This window comes from Eulemur rufifrons, chromosome 14 (genome assembly GCF_041146395.1).
Source record: "Eulemur rufifrons isolate Redbay chromosome 14, OSU_ERuf_1, whole genome shotgun sequence".
Lineage (NCBI taxonomy): Eukaryota > Metazoa > Chordata > Mammalia > Primates > Lemuridae > Eulemur > Eulemur rufifrons.
In genome coordinates this window covers 11212492-11231903 of record NC_090996.1, presented here as the reverse complement: position 1 = coordinate 11231903, position 19412 = coordinate 11212492, and the positions used below count along the sequence as shown (strand labels likewise).

The 19412-nt window shown below is 50.6% G+C and overlaps 2 protein-coding genes across 4 annotated transcripts; one reads left to right on the top strand and one right to left on the bottom strand.

The window, feature by feature from the left end:
- Window positions 1-2022: 2022 nt before the first annotated feature.
- PDAP1 (PDGFA associated protein 1) lies at window positions 2023-12310 on the bottom strand. Its single transcript, XM_069486527.1, has 6 exons — window positions 12198-12310; window positions 9139-9230; window positions 7687-7794; window positions 6192-6313; window positions 3961-4112; window positions 2023-2954 (listed from the first exon to the last, which is right to left on the bottom strand). Exons 1-6 carry the CDS (start codon window positions 12208-12210, stop codon window positions 2896-2898), a joined length of 546 nt encoding a protein of 181 aa, XP_069342628.1. The 5' UTR covers window positions 12211-12310; the 3' UTR covers window positions 2023-2895.
- On the top strand, window positions 11383-19365 carry BUD31 (BUD31 homolog). 3 transcript variants are annotated; one of them, XM_069486530.1, is made up of 6 exons: window positions 11383-11394; window positions 13658-13775; window positions 14312-14421; window positions 17016-17138; window positions 17369-17535; window positions 19038-19365. In XM_069486530.1, the coding sequence occupies exons 3-6, from the start codon at window positions 14328-14330 to the stop codon at window positions 19086-19088; spliced, it is 435 nt and encodes a 144-aa protein (XP_069342631.1). In that variant the 5' UTR covers window positions 11383-11394; window positions 13658-13775; window positions 14312-14327; the 3' UTR covers window positions 19089-19365. The 3 variants fall into 3 exon arrangements, with proteins under 3 accessions (XP_069342631.1, XP_069342629.1, XP_069342630.1); XM_069486528.1 differs by lacking the exon at window positions 11383-11394 and adding an exon at window positions 12605-12663 and having other exon boundaries at window positions 13642-13775; XM_069486529.1 differs by lacking the exon at window positions 11383-11394 and adding an exon at window positions 12615-12648 and having other exon boundaries at window positions 13642-13775.
- The last annotated feature ends 47 nt before the right edge of the window (window positions 19366-19412 follow it).

The window sequence follows — 19412 nt, the reverse complement described above, 5'->3', positions numbered from 1 at the left end:
TTCACACGTTTTGTGGCTTCCCTTACAGGAAACTACGGGCCTTGGCAACATCCAATCAGTGTTCTTCCCCTTCTTCTCTGTGACCCTGAGCAACAAGCCTGTCCCCTACTGTTACAGAATTATCAGCAGCAAGTGTGCTCGTTTGGTCTCGGGGCAGATGTCATCCGACCTCCCTTGTTACAGATGTGAAGGCTATCTCAGACATGGGCACAGGTCTTGGCTTAAAAATGACGGGTTCATAGTCATATGCTTCCTGTGAGGAAAAGGCATTCCGTGGCACTGTCAGGGTGGGACTAGGTCCCTACAAGGGTGGCTAAAGCTCCTGTGGCAGGCAGGTGGCCAGTCAGGAGGGTCCTTTGGGCCCTGTTCTATGCTGGATGTCAGCAGTGGCTGCCAGGACCACTGGCTGAGCTTGCTGAGCCTGCCTCTGTGCCAGCCCTGCTGGATGTTAAGGGGACAGTTGCCTTCAAGCAGCACAGGCTGGTGGAGGAGGCAGATGATGACGACCCAGTGTCAAGGGGAGGGCAGGAAAAGGAGGCGTGGGGGCTGAGGCTTCCCTTTAAGCAAGGAAGGCATAGCACCGTCAAGGAGCTGAAGGATCGATGTAGAAAGCAGGATGCTGGGAAGGTCCCCAAGGACCAGCTCCTGGTGGCCTTTGGCATCAGGGGAAGTCAGGAGCTGGGGAGGGACCTGGCTGGCTTTGCATTCTAGAGACCGGACTGCAGGCCCCCGAGGAGGGTGCCGCAGCTGTGCAGTGAGGTGATGGACCGGGCAGTGGGGTACAAACTGCACAGGACCCAGGGACCCACAGGATGCTGGCTCGGGTGATGTGGGTGAATGGTGGAGGACACAGCTGGAGGAGTCCTAGTAGACAAGCGCCAATATGTGCACTCTTGGGAAGGAAGCCTTGCTACACATTTTAAAGAGGCGACTGAACACCAGAGAAAGAAGTTACAAAGTCCCATGGACAGAAAGTGGCAGTGCCAGGATTTATAAACTCATGTCTGACTTCTGAGGCCCAACGCTGGGGCGTCTGCTCAAAGGGCATCTGGCCGAGCCGCAAGGGAAACGCTCCTAGCCAGCAGGAACTCTGGTCGGCACATCCCCCACGTACTCAGGTGAGACCTGCAAAACTGCACTCCTAGGCTGACAGACACTGAGGCAGCCCTTGCCTCTGGCATCTCCCCAAGGGAGAACAAGAGGAGGACTGTCCTGGACATGCAGAGGGAACCTTGCCAAACACAGCCTCTTCACACCAGCCATTCACACAGACCTCTGGCTTCCAGCCACAAGACACCTACTTTGTTCCTGCTGTGTCTCAGAGCCAGCTCCCGGGCACCGTAAATCTTGCCAGTTACTTCCTTCTTGAACCCTCCATCTTGTCAGAGAACCTCATTGTCAGTCACAGAGTTAAACTCAAGCAGCTGCTGCATGGCTTCCAGAGGGGGAGGTGCTCTGGCAAATCTTCACTGTAATTCCTGCTCCTCAGGGGCCAGGTCAGAGGGTTTTCCCCTGGGCTTGTGGGAGGTCAGGGGGAGAGGCAGACGCTAGCAGCTGGGGTACCCCTCCTAGGGCTGCAGACGCCAACTTGGTCAAGCTCAGGTGTGTCTACTAAAGGTTGCTGGGAGTCAGAGGTTTGAGTCCATCTCTGCCACTAAATCATTTTGCCCGACCTTGGGCAAACCACACCCTCAACCGCCACCCCACCCGACACCCAATCACATCAACAGACCACTGACCTCTCCACAGAAGTATGCTGCTGTTCACATGATGCTCCCCCTCACAGGGCTGCAGGGGCAGGACAGGCACCACGGCTGCTCACTTGATGGCACTAAGCCTCAGTTTTCCCTGTTGCCAGCCCCTGCCATACAGGGTGGTAAGGACTGAATGAAGTGATTAGTATCTCTCAGGCAGTGCTGGATATCACTCCTGAGGCTGTCACTGCTGGGGGACACCTGGAGGCCAGAAGAGGGATACCGGGTGCTGCTTCAGCCTGCTGTGGGCTGGAAGGGTCCCTGGCTGCTCTGGCATCTGAGGTCTCTCCCATCTCTAATCCAGGAGTCCAGTCCCAGCACCCTGCTTGGTGCCGCCAGACAGAAGTCTTACCCAGCTGGGTACATGCCCTGAACCTTCTGGGTGCACCTGCCTGCGTGACACCAGGACTTGCTGGGCAAAAACAGCTCAGGCACAGGAGCCAAAGGATGGATTACAAAACAAGGATTACGATAATGTCAAGTTTAATCTGCCAAATATACAAGTTGAATTTGTGGAGCATGTTTTGCCTGGGTGCTGCAAAGTCAACAGAGGTTCTTGAAATGATCAACAGGTAGGGTTAAAAATGGGCCCGGGCCCTGGCCGGGTGGGTGCGAATAGGGTGGAGAAGGGCAGAGAGAAGCCTCAGACAGAAGGGACTGGCCAGGGACAAGCTATGACCCTCAGGGACCCAGAGGCACGGGCTCCCAGATGACAGCCCCTCTCTGAATGAGCACCCAGGCCACACAGACGGGCTGGTTGTCCTAACTTCTTAGCAGCCGCCTCCTGGCACAACCGCCCACTAACGTGCAATCTACCAGACAAATGGAAGCTCTTCTTACCCCACCTCCCAGGCACCCCCCAACGAGGGTTCTGAATTCTAAAAACAGCAAAAACATTCAAATGGTTACATACGAAATGCTGTCCTGCATCTTTCTGTCTCAAAGATAGCAGCTGCCCCTCCCCCAGCCCCCCCCCACATCCCCCAATTTCTGTGCCAAGATGAAGAGGAGGCCCCAGGCCGTGGGGGCTCCTGGCCATGAGGGGCTGCTGCAGCGGCACCAGGGCACAGGGTGAGCGAGACACAGCAGAGGTCCTGGCAGCGCAGCCCAGTTCCCTGGCATCTCCTCCCACGAGTCACGCTTATTTATTCAGGGAGAGCGACTGCATTCGTTTTCCTGACAATGTGGCATCATCTTTTGCTGAGGGTTGGAAGGGAAGGGTAGGAGTTAGAACAAAGCAAAACAACACACACACACAACTTTAGGTTTTCAGAAAACATTTTGTGCAACTTGCTTAGCTGGCACCCAAGGAGAAGGGCTGAGGCTGATGCCACTGCAGGAGCTACCAGATGTGGCTGCTGCCCCTCTACACAGGCCCACCAACACACATTGGTGTGGGCAAATTGAAACTTCTCCTCACTCTACCTTCCCAGCAGAATCCTGTAACTCTGTATGGTGAAAATCAGCAACAACATTCACACAGTTACACACGAAGTCCTTTCCCGCTTGGGGTTTGTGAAGTAGAGATGAGTAGGGAGTTGGGATAACTGGATTTCTGGAGGGGGTGACAGTGCCCCTGAGCAATTTGATTCCCCTTTCTAGGCCCCAGTTTCCTTCTGACCCGGTGAGGAGGCAGGACAGTGGGATCTCTAAGGGTTCTCACAGACCCCTCAGAGGTGAAGGTCGCAAGTCAAATGCTCCTGTAAACTGGACCAACTCCCCATAGCCACTCTGGCCTGCCTGGGGGAGGACACAGGGAAGAAGGACGCTTGGGCCACATTTCATCTGGGTCTGCACTGTTATGTATCCAGCCCGTCCTCCCAACCCCCTCGGATGGACACTGGTGACCCCAGCCAGCTCTCCTGGCTTCACATGGCACCAGAGACTTCAGGGGGACCTTCTAGCCTCAAAGGTCTATATTAGGGGCATGGCTTCTGGAGGCCTCCTACTACTGGGGGACAGTAAGTATTCCCCTACTGTGGACAGTGCTCTGATGAGATTCCAACCCACATCTGACTCCATGACACCAATGGACCCTCCCAGTCCAAGGAGGTGCAGGGCACACGTGGGATGGAGCCTCTACGCAACCATCCATCACTCCTCACCGTACCCCCATCTCACAGACAAGGACACAAGTCCAGGGTTTGGGGGTTTGCCCAGACCCAGAGCCAGGCAGCTGCCCGTGCATGAGCTATCCAGGACTTACCTTTCCTCTCCTCCTCTTTCTTCCTGGCAGCTTCCTCCCGCTGTTTCCGGATGATCGCCAGCCGGGCAAGGTCGGCCTTGGCTTGCTCTGTCTTCCCAGCTAAATGCATTTTCATGTAACGTTCTTTTGCTTTCTGCTTCTCAATTTCTTCTCTGTTTGGATAAAAAGGTGACATAGGGGACATCTTTCCCCACTGACATGGGGGCAGAATAAAGCCCAAGTACTCAGGCCTAGAGCCAAGGTGTAAGAGGGTGCTCCGGCTGAGGGAGGGGTCCTGGCTCTGGGTGCCCCTGACTGATGGACACTCACCCAACAAGCAAGCAGGAGGAACGGCTGAGAGGGAAAACACCTGTGTCCTTGCGAAAGCCTTAGTAGGAGAGGGGATGACAGCTGTCTGGGGAAGGTGGGGAGGATGCCTGAGGGCTCATGACTGGGGTCTGGTGACCAAAGTGAGAAAAACAAGTGAACTAATTGTATGTTTCCAAGAAGATGACCAGGAGGAGGAAGGCACTGGAACCCACATTCTGTAAGGAAGGAAGAATGAAGTGGACCAAGTAGCCATAGGGCATGGAATGAAGGCCACTGTGGGAAACAGACACATTGTCTCAGCTCAACATGACACATTCACAGAGCAGCTCAGATGTACGAGAGGCTGCCTCCCAAGGGGGTGAGCCCCATCAGTAGGGCTGTGGGAGTAACAGCTGGACTCCCATGGGACAGAGGCATCAGTTATCAACCCCCTAGGTAGAGAGAATAACAAGGGTCATTAGTTTCCCTTCGCCGACCTTCTCAAGCCTGAGATTCTGGAATGGACAGCATCCAGGGTGTGAAGTTGAAGGATCCCATTTGTACTGGCTTCCCGGAAGAGCCAAGTGCTGAAGGAGGGGAGAGCCCTACCTGGCAGGAGGTCAGAGGCCCTCAAAAGTACACAGAGCTGGGAGTAATGAGAAACATGGCACGGGGGCCTTGCTAGGGGGGAGGGAGAGAAACTCAGTCACCAAGAACAGGATGAGCATGTAACCGAGGAGACTCTAGACAAGACATCTGCTACAGAGATGAGATAACACCCGGCAACCCAGCAGATCCTACCCTAGCAGGGATGTGCCAGACTCAGAAGCCTCTAAGCTAAGCCCTCAGAAATGATGAGCAAGGCTGCCAACGGCTCTGTGGGGCCCCTCATTGAAGGGCCAGGCAGGGTGCTCGCCTTCCTGGTTATCATCGCTGCAGCCCCAGAGGGCAGGGGTAACAACAGGACTGCCCTTTTACTGGTAAGGATATTGAGGCCCAGAAAGGGCAGTGACTTGTCCAGGGCTGCACAGCTGCAAAGTGGCAGAACCTGAGCGGGCACCAGAGCCCTTCTAGCAGCCCAGGCTGTTGCATTTCTGGGAAGTCAAGCCCGAGAAGGAAGTTACTGAAGGAGTAGAGGAGAGTCCTTAGCAGCCTCCAATCACACCCAAGCTCGTGGGCTTTCCCCATGATGCTTTCATAGACACACATGTTCTCCACCATGTGTCAGAACAAGAAGGTGGATGGAAATCCCAGCATCCCAGCCAGAGAGAAACCAGGGCTGCTTTCCCCAGCAGCCTTCAACCTCTTCTAAGGCCCCTGAGGTCACCTGGTGGCCATCGAAAGTCAGGGCACTGGTCAAGGACTTCGGTACTTCATCTTGATCCTCACATAACTCTTGAGGAAGACATTTGCAGCTTCATTTTCACATGGGACTCAGAGAGGCCTGGAGCAGGCACCTGAACCAGGCAGAACCTCCCTGCGCCATGCTGGGCTGCCTTCTGGCTGGCACAGGCCCCACCCCTCATCTTCTCCTTGTCCCCGTGGCCACAACACTATAGACGGATACAGACCAGGAGTGGTCAGATTGGGCTGTATAAGGGAGTCTCCTCAGGGTGTGGTGCTCTGGAAGAAGGGAACAAAGGGCGACCCTCCGTATCCCTGGCCAGCACTTCAAGTGCAATGCTCAGGTCTGAATCCACTGTCCTAGTTTCACTGATATGTATCTACTAGTGAAAACAAATTGTGTGTGTGCTTCTTAAAAGCTACTATGGCGTCTCTGGGGAATGAAAGGAAACAGGAATAAACATAGCTGGTGCCCCTACCCAGCCATTGGGGACCTCAGAACCCAGGAAGCCAGGGCTGACGATCCGGGCACCTCAGCATCCCACAGGCCAACCCCTGGCTCATGTGCCCACGTTACGAGGCCCAACCAATGACATTACCGTTCTCTCCTTGAGAGCTCCTTTGGCCCGTCCAGATCCAGTTGTGTGACCTTTTTAGTTGTCTGTGCCACCCGGTTGGGGTTCTCGATGTCGATAAGCCCTTCCACACCTTTGCGCTTTTGCTAGAACAGGGCAAGAAGCTGGCTGTGGGAGAAGTTCAGGTCCTGCAGAGCCCCTGAAGGCCACTCCTACCACCTCCCTACAGCCCATCTGTATGGAGACAAACTCCTGCTCTACTCCCAGCAGACATGGCACTTGGCCTGTCTCATAGTGGGGACAGCTCTCAGGACTATCTTCACCAGCCTGGGAAGGGCAAGGAAAGTGAGTGTGCGTAGTAAGAGTCCAACCCACGCCAAGCCTCGGGAACTGGGAACTATTGACCCACTTTCAGAACCAGGAATTAGCATGAGCCCAACTCACCAGCACTCACACAGAGCACTACTCTCCCACTTCAAGCTCAGCCTCCAAAAGCAGTTTTCCATGGAATCCTGTGCCTGAATTTTTCCCTACAACAGGTACATGCTGGATCCCCACGGTAGGGTGGGCCAAGGATGTGTGTTCTCGTGACCAAGTCCAATTCCTCCCTATCTCAGCTGACTGACTAGAAATGTTAACTTGAAAGACAGCTTCCACCCCACAGGCCTGTACCCAATCCAGCTATGTGTCTATACTCCACCCAGACACCTGGCACTACAAACTTAATGTTTCTAAGACAGAACTCGAGATTCACCCCTCGGCCCACCTCATCCTCCCCTCAATCCTAAGCACGCCCTTGATTTCTCATTCCCTCAGCAACCCCCAAATATGGCTTGAATCTGTCCACTCTTCTGCATTGCCACTGTCACCACCCTGGCACAAGCCACAATTTCTGATCTGGATGCCTACTGGTATCATCCTGCTTCTACCCTCAATACCCTACAATTCACTTTCACAGAGAAGCCAAAATAATCTTTTAAAAGCAATCTGGCCATCTCTCCCTCCTCACAAGGCCTCTACCAGCTGGTCACTACCCATCACATGAAGCCCCACCCCTTCCACAGCCACTCAGGAATGGCCCTTGTCAACCTTCCTCCCTCCATCCTGAACCACTCCACTCCCTACCCGCTAAGTCACAGCCCACTGGCCCCTTTCTGTTCCATGAACAAGCCAAGCTTGTTCCTGCCCCAGGGCCTTTGCTCTTGCTCATCTAGAGCCTCAACTGCTCTGCATGTCAATTGCACAGGGCTGGCTGCATCTTGTTTTTCCAATCTCAGCTTATAAGTCACCCCATCACCACAACACAACTTCAGGTCCCCTCAATCACAGTCTGTTTTATTTGATTGATCACTTATCACTACTTACTATACTGTTCGTTTATTTCCCTATTGACTCTATCTCCCCATTAGAATGTAAACCCTTAAGAGCAAGGACTTTGTCTGCACCTACCACTGGGACTGGTACCAAATAGGCACTCAGTACATGAGTCCAGGCCCCAGGCCCCCTACAGACTCAGTACCTGGTAGTCATCTTCCTCATCCTCACTCTCATCTGAGTCTAGAGATTTCTTCTCCTTTTTGGGGTCTCCCGCAGCCCCATCTCCACCTTCTTCTTGTTCCTCTTCTTCCTGTGTCAGAAATGGACAACCTGCAGAATCAAAAATGCAAAACAAACCCCCAAGACTGTGACCCCCCCCCACCACCACCCTCAGACTGTGGACCTGGAGAAATCAAGTTTCTGGAAGGCTGGAACCAAGAATGACCACAGTCCTACTCTGTGACCCTGGCCCCAGGCTGGGCGACGTGGGTTAGAGACAGGCAGCCTATCCATTCCACCATCTGGCAAGCCCCTCATACAGCCACAAAAGGCCCTGCTCCTCTTCCTAGCCCAGCCACCTCAGGCAGCCTGGGTGAGAAGCTCGTCTCCCAGATCAGAGGGACTCAGCCATGGGGCTGAATACCACAGTCCTGCTCAACTCCCCCACCTGTCACCTGCAGCTGCCAAATCACACTGGCATTCCCAGGCAAGTCCTCCCCCCTCTGCACCTCCCGGTCCATGGCAGGCCAGCCATCCCGACCCACCCACACACGTGCCCCACTGCACCAGCTTTCCCAGACAGCACCTTGGCAGGCCGCTTCCCTCCACCTTCCTTGCCTTCCCACCAAAAATTTCCCTTACAAAAACCTTATGTTCTTCCCCTCGTAGCACCTGCCCACACATTCTCTAAGGTCCTGCTCAGCTGCCAGCTCCTCCATGAGGCCCTCTCAGACCCCACAGCTAGATGTGGCCTCTCCCTTCTCAGGGCTCCTGGGGTACTTCACAGCTGTGTGCTCATCTGGCCCTGACTGTGCTCCCTTGGGCCCTTAATCCAGGCAGAGATCTAATGATGTTACAGGGAGCGCAGACACCAACAATGATGGAAACATCTTCCATTTCCTAACATTACCCTGGACAAAGTACCACGGGAACAGAGAAGAGGGAACTACTAAGTCAGCTCTGACTTTGGTGGGGGAGTGTGGCACCAGCACGAGTCACAGAGGAGGGGGAGGCTGAACAGTCTCGAGGAATGACTGGCACTTTGTTGCCGGGGAATGGGAAGGCTTGGCACCTGTTGAGTGGAGCCTGGCAAGGCGTCCTGCATGGCTACAGCAGGCAAGTGGGGGGTGCTGGGAGCTGGAGCAGCGAATGGACAGGGCCTGGTGGAGGGAAAGCCTCCGGAAGGCAAGTACACGGGACCAAGAACACAGATCCACTAAGGCAACTGCGGCTGAATAAACAAAGTTCTTTCTAACCGATCCAGTCAGAAGTCTCCCCCTCGCTCTGACTATCATTGGTTGCTCTGGGACTCACTGCCCTCCCACCCCAACTGGCTTGTCCCTGTGACTGGGTAGTCTGCCTGGCTTCTCTGTGAGCCAAAGAGATAGGACCCCACCCAGGGCCACTGGAGTGACCTGGACAGGCACATACTCACCCTAGCCTTTTGCTTTTCGGCCTGGAGCTGTGCGTCGATTTCCTCAGGGCTCGTGTACTGCCTTGCCCGGCCTTTGTGGCCTCCCTTTCTCCCTGCACAAAGATCAGCAGTTTAGGAAGGCCAGAAGGAAGCAGCTGCCTTGACTGCCCTGACCCCCAAAGGATTGTGTGTACTTGGAGTGCTCTCATCAGAGGCCATAGAGACCTCACCTACCCCTCACAAATCACCACCCAAACCTATCCCCTGCCATGAGTTCAAAGGGATGCAAGAAGCAGCCTGTGCCTATCTGATGCACCACCAAACTGTGTGCTGGATGCAGGTTCTCACGAACAATAACAGATAATAAGAACCACACAGACTGATGGCTAAATCCTCTGATCCCTTACAATCCAAACATAGTGGACTCAGATGCCATCACAAAAGCATGTAGCACTTATGCCCCTGCTGTTGCTATAGGGCCTTTTGCTTGCAATGTTCTGTCACAGCCACGGGCTCATTTGATCCTCAGAATAAACCTATGGTCCAAGAGTCATTATTGGTCCCGTTTTATAGACAAGGAGACTTAAGATCAAAGCAGAGTGGTGAAGAGCACAAATTTTAGAGTCCAACCCCGGGATTCAAATCTCAGCTCTATGCTTACTAGCTTTGTGACTCTGGGCAGGCATTTAACCTCTCAGATCCTCAGTTTCCTCATCTGTGTCCCCATCTCACAGTGTTGTCATGAAGATAGATTAGCTACTATACATAAAGCTGTTGGAACAGCGCCTGGCACTGGATAAACACTACAAAAATGATAAGATTTTTACTTTTCTCTCTAGTATAGTATCTGGTGGGAAAACAACAACAAAAAACACCACTGGCCACATAATTTACTGCAGATGTCAGAAATACAATAAAATACTTCATGTTCATCTTAGTGGTATGGTAGAAAGAAAATACTTAAGGAAAAAAACCCAACACATATAGCCAAAAACTTTGTGCTTCAAGTAAGAAATGACTGGTAAAATTAGTTGCAAACAAACCTCACTATAGTCTAAGAGTTAAAAATGTGACCAGCAATTTAGGTTCATCTAAAAACATCAGTTTGATGGTCTTGAGACAGGATACCAGACTGACTCCTGCTAAAGCCATCAGCCAGTTTTAAAGCAGGATGGCATCCCCTCTGCTGATCCCGGAGTATGCAGGGGTGGCTGTGCCTTCGACCCCCACACAGGACCTCTCCTAGAAGCTGAAGCCCACCTGATTTCCAGAGAGCCCCTCACTGTGAGCAGAGACTCTGTAATTAGCCAGAGCTGCTCCAGACTCCAGAGACAGTAGCAGAGATACTGGCCTCCCTTAATTTCCTAGACAGCAGCTGCGGAGCTGTAATTGGACTGCTACAGACCACACCACCCATTTTAATGACTACCTAGGTTCCCAGGGGAGGCTAAGTCTATGCTCATGAACATCCTATTGTGAGATCAAGCTTGCCATTAAAAAAACTTAACACTCTTGTTTTGCTCTCTTAATATTCCAGGGCAAAGGAACAACTCAAAGTTGATTACTATAAGTTCTCATCTCAAATACTTGGCTATAGAATACTGACCTTAGCTTGATCTACAGTATCTTTTATAATAGGCTCTTTCAAGACTTTAAAAATACTTCACAGTTAACACCATGGAAACATGAGTTGGTCTTAGCTCTTGGGGAATTCTATTCTTTTAATACCTTCTTCATGTTTTCTTATGCTTTTCAAACAAATTAATCCTAAAGGAAACCTAAACCTTGTCTGCCCGCAAAGCTTTTTGCAAGCCAAAAGACCATTTAGCCATGCACTCATTCATATTTAAAGTTTTCCAATTGTAGCCTCCAACCTTGGCCCAAAGTATCCATTAAATAAAATTTTGGAGACAGGATGACTCATTCAGCAACCCCCTTTCACAGATGAAAAGACTAGGGAACAATAGAAGAGACATGGCTCTTCCGGCCACAGATTAAATCGGTAGACAGCCAGGTTTAAATAGATTGAGCTCTGTAAAGCCAATACCTCTGGAGTCAGGAAATGATTTAGGTTTGAAAAAGCTCCAGGCAGATGTTCCTGTAGGCTGAGTGCATTAACCAACATAATACAAGAGCTACCAATATTAAGTGAACATCTGTTCTGTGCCAGGAGCCAGCCAGGTACTTTGCGTGCTCTATCATTTTACCACCCCTACTCCCAACTCACCAGGCTATGGACTACCCGCCGGGTGTTTCAGATGAGGAAAACAGGCCAGAGTAGGTTAAATGACTTGTTCAGGGCCACAGAATTAGACAGTGACATAGCTGGGACTCAAACTGGGAACTTGATTCTAAAGGTGGAAAGAGGACGGAGGACAGGCTACAATGTACTGGGAAGCCATGGACCTTCTTGGCGAAGAGCTGGCAAAGTCTTACAAATAGTTAATGCTTGCGGGACACTGTATTCCGCGCTCCGCGCGGATTACCTAGTTCAAGCCACGCATCAGTACTATGAGGTAGGTACAATCATAAACCCCATTTGCAAATAAGAAAATCCGAGACACAAGGAGGTTAAGCGACTGGCTCAAAAGCACACACTGGGTTGCTACTGAATAGGAGCGTCAAAGCCAGGTCTACCAGGCTCATAAACATCATGTTAAGTCTTATTTGGCAGGTCTGCCTGAGTCGGGGCCAGAAAGGGCCCCATGTTTTACGCGAGGCAGGCGGGCCCGGCACAAGCACGGGACGCGGTGACTCAGTCCCCAACCAGCCTAGAAGTGGGATAAACTCCAGACCCCTCAGTCCTGGAGAAGCGAGCCCCGGATTCGGCTCTCCGCGCCGGCGAGGATCCAGAGCCGCGGAAACGCCTCAGCCCACTCAGGGAGACGCTCTAGGCCCGACCATGGTCCTCAGTCTCCCCATCGTGACAATTGGGCGTCGAGGCCCAGGCCTGGCCCTCAACCGGTCCGGACAGCCTCCCTCGACACCACTCTCTGAGACGCCCACGGGCTGAGGGAACAGCGGGAGTCGGATCCGGGACTCCCCTCGAGGCCCGCGGGCCACGCGCGCCCGCCCCTCACCTCCTTTAGGCATCGCGGCTCCAGCGGCTGCGGCGGCGGCGCCTCGAGCTGACACCGGAACCGGAAATACCTTGGGCTCGACTTCTTCCGCCCGGTCCAGTCCCTTCCGCGCCCCGCCGCCGCCGCCGCCGCCGCCAGGACAGGGACCTCAGGGAGGCCGGTGCAAGAAGTCGTGCTGTCCCACGCATCGCCTGATTCCAGGTTCGCCCTCGTACTGCCGGGCAACCGTACCCCCAGCATCCCCGTCCAGGCAGACGCATGGCTTTGCCGGCCACCCCCTGGAATGTGACGGCAAAGGGCAACAGCGGCCCTGGAATTCTATACAGGCAGCGCTGAGGGCATCTAAAACGACGCAATCTCCGCGCGGGCTGGGCGGGGCTCCGCGAGGACCTCATCCCGAAGAGAAAGCTCCAGGGAGCGGAAGGCGTCAGTAGAGAAGCGGCGAGCTGAGGTGCGGGGGTTTCTGGTAGGTGTTTTTCGTATGTTCTCGATTACCTTGACAACGGTGGGGGCCAGGGACCGGTGGTCTGCACTAATCCGGAGGACGATCTGAGCGGCTGGACTGGGATGGGTTAAGGCTTCTGGATCGTAAGGCCAAAGTGAGCTCCCGAGGCTACTTGTTCGTTCTGAGGAGGGGATGGTAAATTTGGGGGCTTTCTAGCTTCTAGGCTTCTTCTCACGCCGTTTTCTCTTCCGGGAACGTCTTCTGTCTAAATACTGTCTTTCTGAGCCTTGTTCTTTATGAGCCTTCCCTATAGTCCCGCTGTGACTTCTTTCTTCCCTGAGCGCCCCTACCTCTTATACCTTCCAACATCTCTTCCTTCTTGATCTGGTTACCTCCTACCTTTAGCTTCCCCGGGAGGCCTCTTCTGACTCTCAGGCTGGGCCAGGGCCCTCGAATTTCCCCAGGTCATTGGAAAGTGGTCATTCTCTTGTCACAGGTTGTGCTCCCTGGGGCAGGGACCAGAATCCATCATCTCTAGCTTCAGCGCAGGGGAGACCAGTGCAAAGACCACTGATTTGGGAGTCAGGAGTCCTCTAGTCAGAGTCAGATTTTGCAAATTCCCAGCTGTGCGCCCCTGACTTTACCTGTTAGAGTTTGATTCCTCATTTGTATGGTTGTTATGGAGAGTTCATGAGAGGAGGCTGTGTGTGTGTGTGTGTGTGTGTGTTGGGGGCGGGGGGGAAGGGCTTATAAAGTGTCAGACACCTGGAAGGGAGGGGACTCACTGAATTTGGAAGAGATGAGTCTGCCATGCTTGAAGGTAAGAGATAACCCGAGTTCTCTTTGCTAACTAGTAAATGCTGTGTGGTCTGAAAAATGCTTTGGTATTTACATTTGTCCTAGCTTTTTGTATGGACTTTACCTGACTTATAACATGTTTGCTAGGTCTAAAAGAGACCTTGGCAATCAATTGGCTAATCCACTGCCCTTGTTTTACAGCTGAGACTGAGGAAAGGAGGAAAAGTGAGCTTCCCAAAGCCACAGAATAATTGTTAGGGCTGGACAAGAATCCAAGCCTGTAACTGCAGAGACCAGAGATCTTTCTGTTACACTCTTGGGAAGCAGATTCTAAGGTACTTTGGTTTTACAACTGTCTTTTTCCTTTTTAAACACTGATCCTCTTGGCTTCCCCAATTGTAGCCCTTCTCACACTCTATCGTAATTGGCTTTCACCTGTCTCCTTCTTTCTAAAATGTAACCTTCCAAAGGGGCAGAGGGTATGTCTTAATTTTTTATTCTGTGTTACCAGTAGCCAGTACGGGGCCAAGCTTGTAGTTGATGTTAGTTAACATCTATTAAGTACATATTATACACCAGGCATGATACATAAAATTATAAGTCTGCACAATGACCCCATAAGGTAGCTTCTATCATTCCCCACAGATGAGGAAACTGAGACTTAATTAAGAGAGTTAAGTAGCTTTGTGGAGATCACAGGGTAAGTAGCAGAGCCAGGATTTGAACCTAGGCAATCTGGATCTGGAGCCCTTTCCTGTAGCTACTACCCTATGCTGCTGCAAGGAAGTGAACTTGTGCCACAATAGTGGCTGGTGAAGGCCTTTGGGGATCTGAAGCTCAGAAACCAATTCATTTAATTTTTCCCCCCCAGATCTTGTTTGGGAGAAATGCCTAAAGTCAAAAGAAGCCGGAAAGCACCTCCAGATGGCTGGGAGTTAATCGAACCAACACTGGATGAATTAGACCAAAAGATGAGAGAAGGTGAGTGGGGGAGTTCCTCTCTGGGTGGGCTGGGTCCAGCGGTTGAGGCTTAATGCCTCCAGGGGCCAGGCATAAATGCAAATATAATGAAATGACATGTTTTGTTTGCTTATTAACTTATAGGATTACTATAAGTGCTGGAAAGTAAGCTAACATTAATGAATAGTTCCTCAAAAAAGTTTTTTTGGACAACCTAAATATAAAAGCTTTAGAGAATATAGGTCAAATAGTCTATCTAGAATTATTTACTGTTTTGGTTAGATGTATACTTAAAGTCATACAAAATATATTGAGGTGGAAATGCTACCCTTTTTCACTTTCATGTTTTATGAAACTTTTTTATTCAGACTTTTCTTGTGGGTCTTTGACACAGTTTATATCATTTAGTCTTTGGGTCATCTTACAGTTTTCCAGAATGCACCATCATTGCTTCCTGGTAAATGGTGTGTGATTCTGCACTTTGTGAACCTGTATAGGGTGCTGTCTTTGGAAATTTTATCTGAAGCCACAAGCATCCATTGGCCTCCTATGATCACAGTGTAACCACTTACTGAATTAGTTAAATGCTTGTTTGTAATGAATCTAATCATTGCTATTATGAAGGCATGCCTCCAGCAATAATTACTAAATCAGCGTTAAATTACTTGCCTTTTTTTCAAAACTGATTGGGATTGTACCAAGCCACTTCTTTTAAATATCCAGAGCTTGCAGTAATTAGTCATTTTGGGCTGAGAGATTTCTTCCTCAAAACAGCTCTTAATCAAAATAAAGGAAATAGGAGAATGCTGGAAGAGAAGAGATTTTGCTAGTCCTTGAAAGTAAATCTTCCTCTGTTAGGGAGTGACTTTTGAGGAGAAGGGAACTTACCTTGTATTTAGAAGAGTGTGATATTCTTTACCTCCAAAAAGCAGTATTCTTTCCCCTGTTTTCCGTTAGCCAATACAGTCTTTCAGTATTTCTTTGATGTCCCACGTTTGATAAACGTAAGTTTTAAGACCTAGTTCATGCTGTCCTTACTTCCACTATAAAGAAAATAGCAGCCCAGGAAGATGATGGGTGGCCTTGGAGACTTGGTTTCAGTGATAGGAACAAGAGGGAGCTCTGGGGCAGAAGGAGAAGATGGAGCCTGGAGCCCATTTTACCACTTGGGGATGCAGGCTCAGCAATGCCAGGGTTGCTGACTTGAAAGAGGGTAGCAAGGATGGTACCATGACTACGGCAAGAAAATGGCAGCAGCTTTGGGGTGGGTGAATTAGGTTGGAAGATTTCAGTTCTGGACATGTTAAGTCTGAGATGTTCTAAGATTTTCAGGGCTGCCAGATATCCAGAGCCGGGCTGCCCTGTCTTGCCCAGTGCCATGTCTTGGGCACCTAGAGCAGAGTGTTGCCCATACCAAGCTTACAGTGTGTACTTGCTGACTCCTTAACACCTGCCTTTCTGTTTGGATGATGGAATGCTATTTGTTGAGCTGAATTATAAATCCTAGGTAATAGAATGGCTTAAATGTTGGATAAATGCGGATATGGTTTTCTTGACCACTCCTCACCTTCTCTGCCCTAAAAGCTGAGAGGAGGTGGAAGGCAAAGTTCAACTTCTAACTGTTAAAAAAAAAAAAAAAAGAGAATGGCCTTGGGGCAGGCGTGAGCGCCACCTGAGCTATGTGTATTGAAGGGGCAGCGGTCTCCTGCAGGCCACCTCACTGAGAACCTTCAGACTGGTCCAGTTTGTTTTGGCTCTTTCTCAGCCCCAAAGGACTTTGGTTGGGAAATGAAACTAAAGGTCCCTTAAAGATGTTTAGGATACCCATCTCTGGGCCAAGAATTATCTTGAGAAATTATTATGCTGTAGAAATAGATCTGGAAGGGTAGAGAGACCAGGATGTTAACAAAGGTTATTGTTGAATGATTTTTTTAAAATCTGTTTTCTAATTCTAATTAAAAGGGCATTTTTCGTTTAAAACAATCACGTTCAAATCATTTTTTTTTAAATAACGGCTTTATTGAGATATAAATCATATACTATAAAAGTCACCCTTTGAGAGTGTCTAAGGGGTTTTTAGTATATTCATTCACAAAGTTGTACCACCATCGCTATGGTCCGTTTTACAACATTTCAAGGTTTATCCGTGTTGTAGCATGTGACAGGGTTTCTTTCCTTTTTAAGGCTGAATACTATTCCATTGTGTGGATAGACCACATTTTGTTCATCCACTCATCTGTTGAGGGACATTTGGATTGTTTAAACTTTTGGCTTCTAGGAACTTTTATGTACCAGTTTGTGTGTGCACATGTGTTTTTAGTTCTCTCTGGTATGTTCCCAGGAGTGGAATTGTTGCCAGGTCATGTTACAACTTCTTGAGGAACTGCCAAAATTTTCTGCAGCAGCTGCACCATTTTATATTCCCACCAGCGGTGTGTGAGAGTTCCAGTTTCTCTACATCCTCTCCAATGCTTACTATCATCCCATCATTTTGACTGTAGCCATCCTAGTGGGAAAGTGGTATTTGTTATCCCTAGTTATTGAAAAAAATGACAACTCCATCCTGTGCAGACTAAATCTATTCCCCAAAACAAACACACTTTTTTTCTCCCCAGCTGAAACAGAACCTCATGAGGGAAAGAGGAAAGTGGAATCTCTGTGGCCCATCTTCAGGATCCACCACCAGAAAACCCGCTATATCTTTGACCTCTTTTATAAGCGGAAAGCCATAAGCAGAGGTAATTGGCCAAGCTCCCTCTTTGCCTTTTGAATTTGAATAGCTTTCTGAATTACTAAGTAATGACCCTTATCCTTGCAACCTCAGCAAGAGTCCTGATTTTTCTTACTACTAGAAATGCGGGGAGCCATGTTGGCTAAATTTTCTTTTTATTCAACGGTGGCCATAAGCCAGTGGTGGGAAAGGTTTCTTACACCATGGTCTGATGCCCTTTCTCCATCTTTTTGACAGAACTATATGAATATTGTATTAAAGAAGGGTATGCAGACAAAAACCTGATTGCAAAATGGAAAAAGCAAGGGTATGAGAACTTGTGCTGCCTGCGGTGCATTCAGACACGGGACACCAACTTTGGAACAAACTGCATTTGCCGGGTCCCCAAAAGCAAGCTGGAAGTGGTAATGTCTGTTCGATGTTATTTTCAGCACAAAATCCTGCCCTAGTCAACTCCAAAGGATTTCATATTATTTGGTTGGGCTGGAATGTAGTTTTGTTACTGGACAGCCTGCTAGCCATCCTTCCTAGGAGTCCCTCTGTGCAGAAATCCATGCTAGGCAGAGTGTGGCAGTGATCGTGTGTGTTAGGTCTGGGGGCTAATCTCAACTCCACTTCTGGGCAAGTTATCTAACTCCAAGGTGGTGGGAGGGCTAGATCAGGGAAGGGTGGCCAGTCAGCGGGAGTTCTGTCCCATTTCCTTCAATCCTCACAATGACTTTAATTTTATCATCACTGCATTTCTCTTGTCAGAAATTTCTATTCCAAAAGTAGGCTGGGCACCTGGAGTGGTGCTGAGGTGGCAGTAGCTGAGCTGAGGGCACAAGCCCCTCTGAAAGAGTTGCAGACTGAGGCAGAGAAGAGTACGGCACCTTGCCCATTAGTGGCCATTCAGTGCAGCCCCTTGGCAGACAGTTGTTGGCCCAGCTATGAGGTCAGGCCAGATGGCCGGTCTTCCAGCTTGGCCTTTTCACTAATTGGCCCCTTTATGCTGCGGCGAGAGCTATAATTTATAGATAGAGCTCAGTGCTGAGGGTTTTAAGTCTTCAGGCAGCTCAGTCTCCCTGCACCACGTGGCAGTTCAGGGATGGGCATGCTGAGCAGTGGAGAGGGAGCAAGGTCCACCTCCCCAAGAGAAGGCTTGGGTGCCGGTTTTCTGAAGCAGGCAGGGAAGGGTGGCAGAAGCCCCCCTCCTCTGAGAACCCCAGGTTTCCATGGGGATGTAGTGCTGTTTCAGCCCTGTAACCGTAACAGAGCCTGCTTTAGACTTAGCTGGGCTCCACCAGAGGATCTTGTTTGTTTAGACTCGGGTCTTGCTCTTCCAAGAGTAAACACAAACCACCACTCTGGGGTTTTGTGTCCACTGGCAGGCCCCTGGCTGGGTATGGGGCCACACCAGGCCTAGGGAACAAGTTCTGCTGCTGACTATTCTGGTGGGGGCACCGAGGCAGAAAGCTGACTCAAGTACACACCGTTCTGCTCCCCTACCCCAGCCAAAAAGTCTCCCAGCCCAGAGGAGGCCCCGCGGCCCCTGGCACTCAGCCTGCTGAGCAGCAGCAGCCCCACCTCAGCTTACTGCAGGGTCTGTCATGTCACTTTGAATAACAAGACTCATTCACAGGTTTGTTTTTTTTTTTCTTTTATGGCACATGTGTATGTTGAATTTGCATAAATTAAATGCACACACAGGTGTAACTTCAGTGTGAACAATAGCTGTTTACATCTTCGTGAAGGAACCAAATTTTCTCTGTCCAGAACTGTCAAAGGGTTTCTGAGGTGTGTCCTCTAGGGGGTGTCCTGTTGGCACTCTCCTTGGGGGGGAGGGTCCCTGTGTGTGTGTGTTTGTGTGTGTGTGTGTGTGTGTGGCGGGTGGTGGGTGCAGCGTCTCAGCTGTCCTCTGTTGCAGGGCCGCATCATTGAGTGCACACACTGTGGCTGCCGAGGGTGCTCTGGCTGAGGCCCGAGACCCGTGTCCGCCCAGGACCTTGGACTTCGCAGTTGCTGCCTGCTGCGCCACCTCCTCTCCTGGGAGCAGCTCTTCCCGCAGAGCGGTGCCCCAGGCCCGAGTTGGAACATGGTCTCTACAGGTGAAGGCTCTGCTGTCTATCAGCTGTGATTTGTAAAATTAAAACTTTTAAACTTCTTGGGTCCTGTGTCCATTCTTTCAGAGCAGCAGTCTATGGAACCCAGTGGGAGAGCGCCAGGCCCTGGAGACCAGATGCCCTAGGACTGCATCCTGGCTCCCCCTTGTAGGTGCTGTGTGACCCTGGGCAAGTGTGCT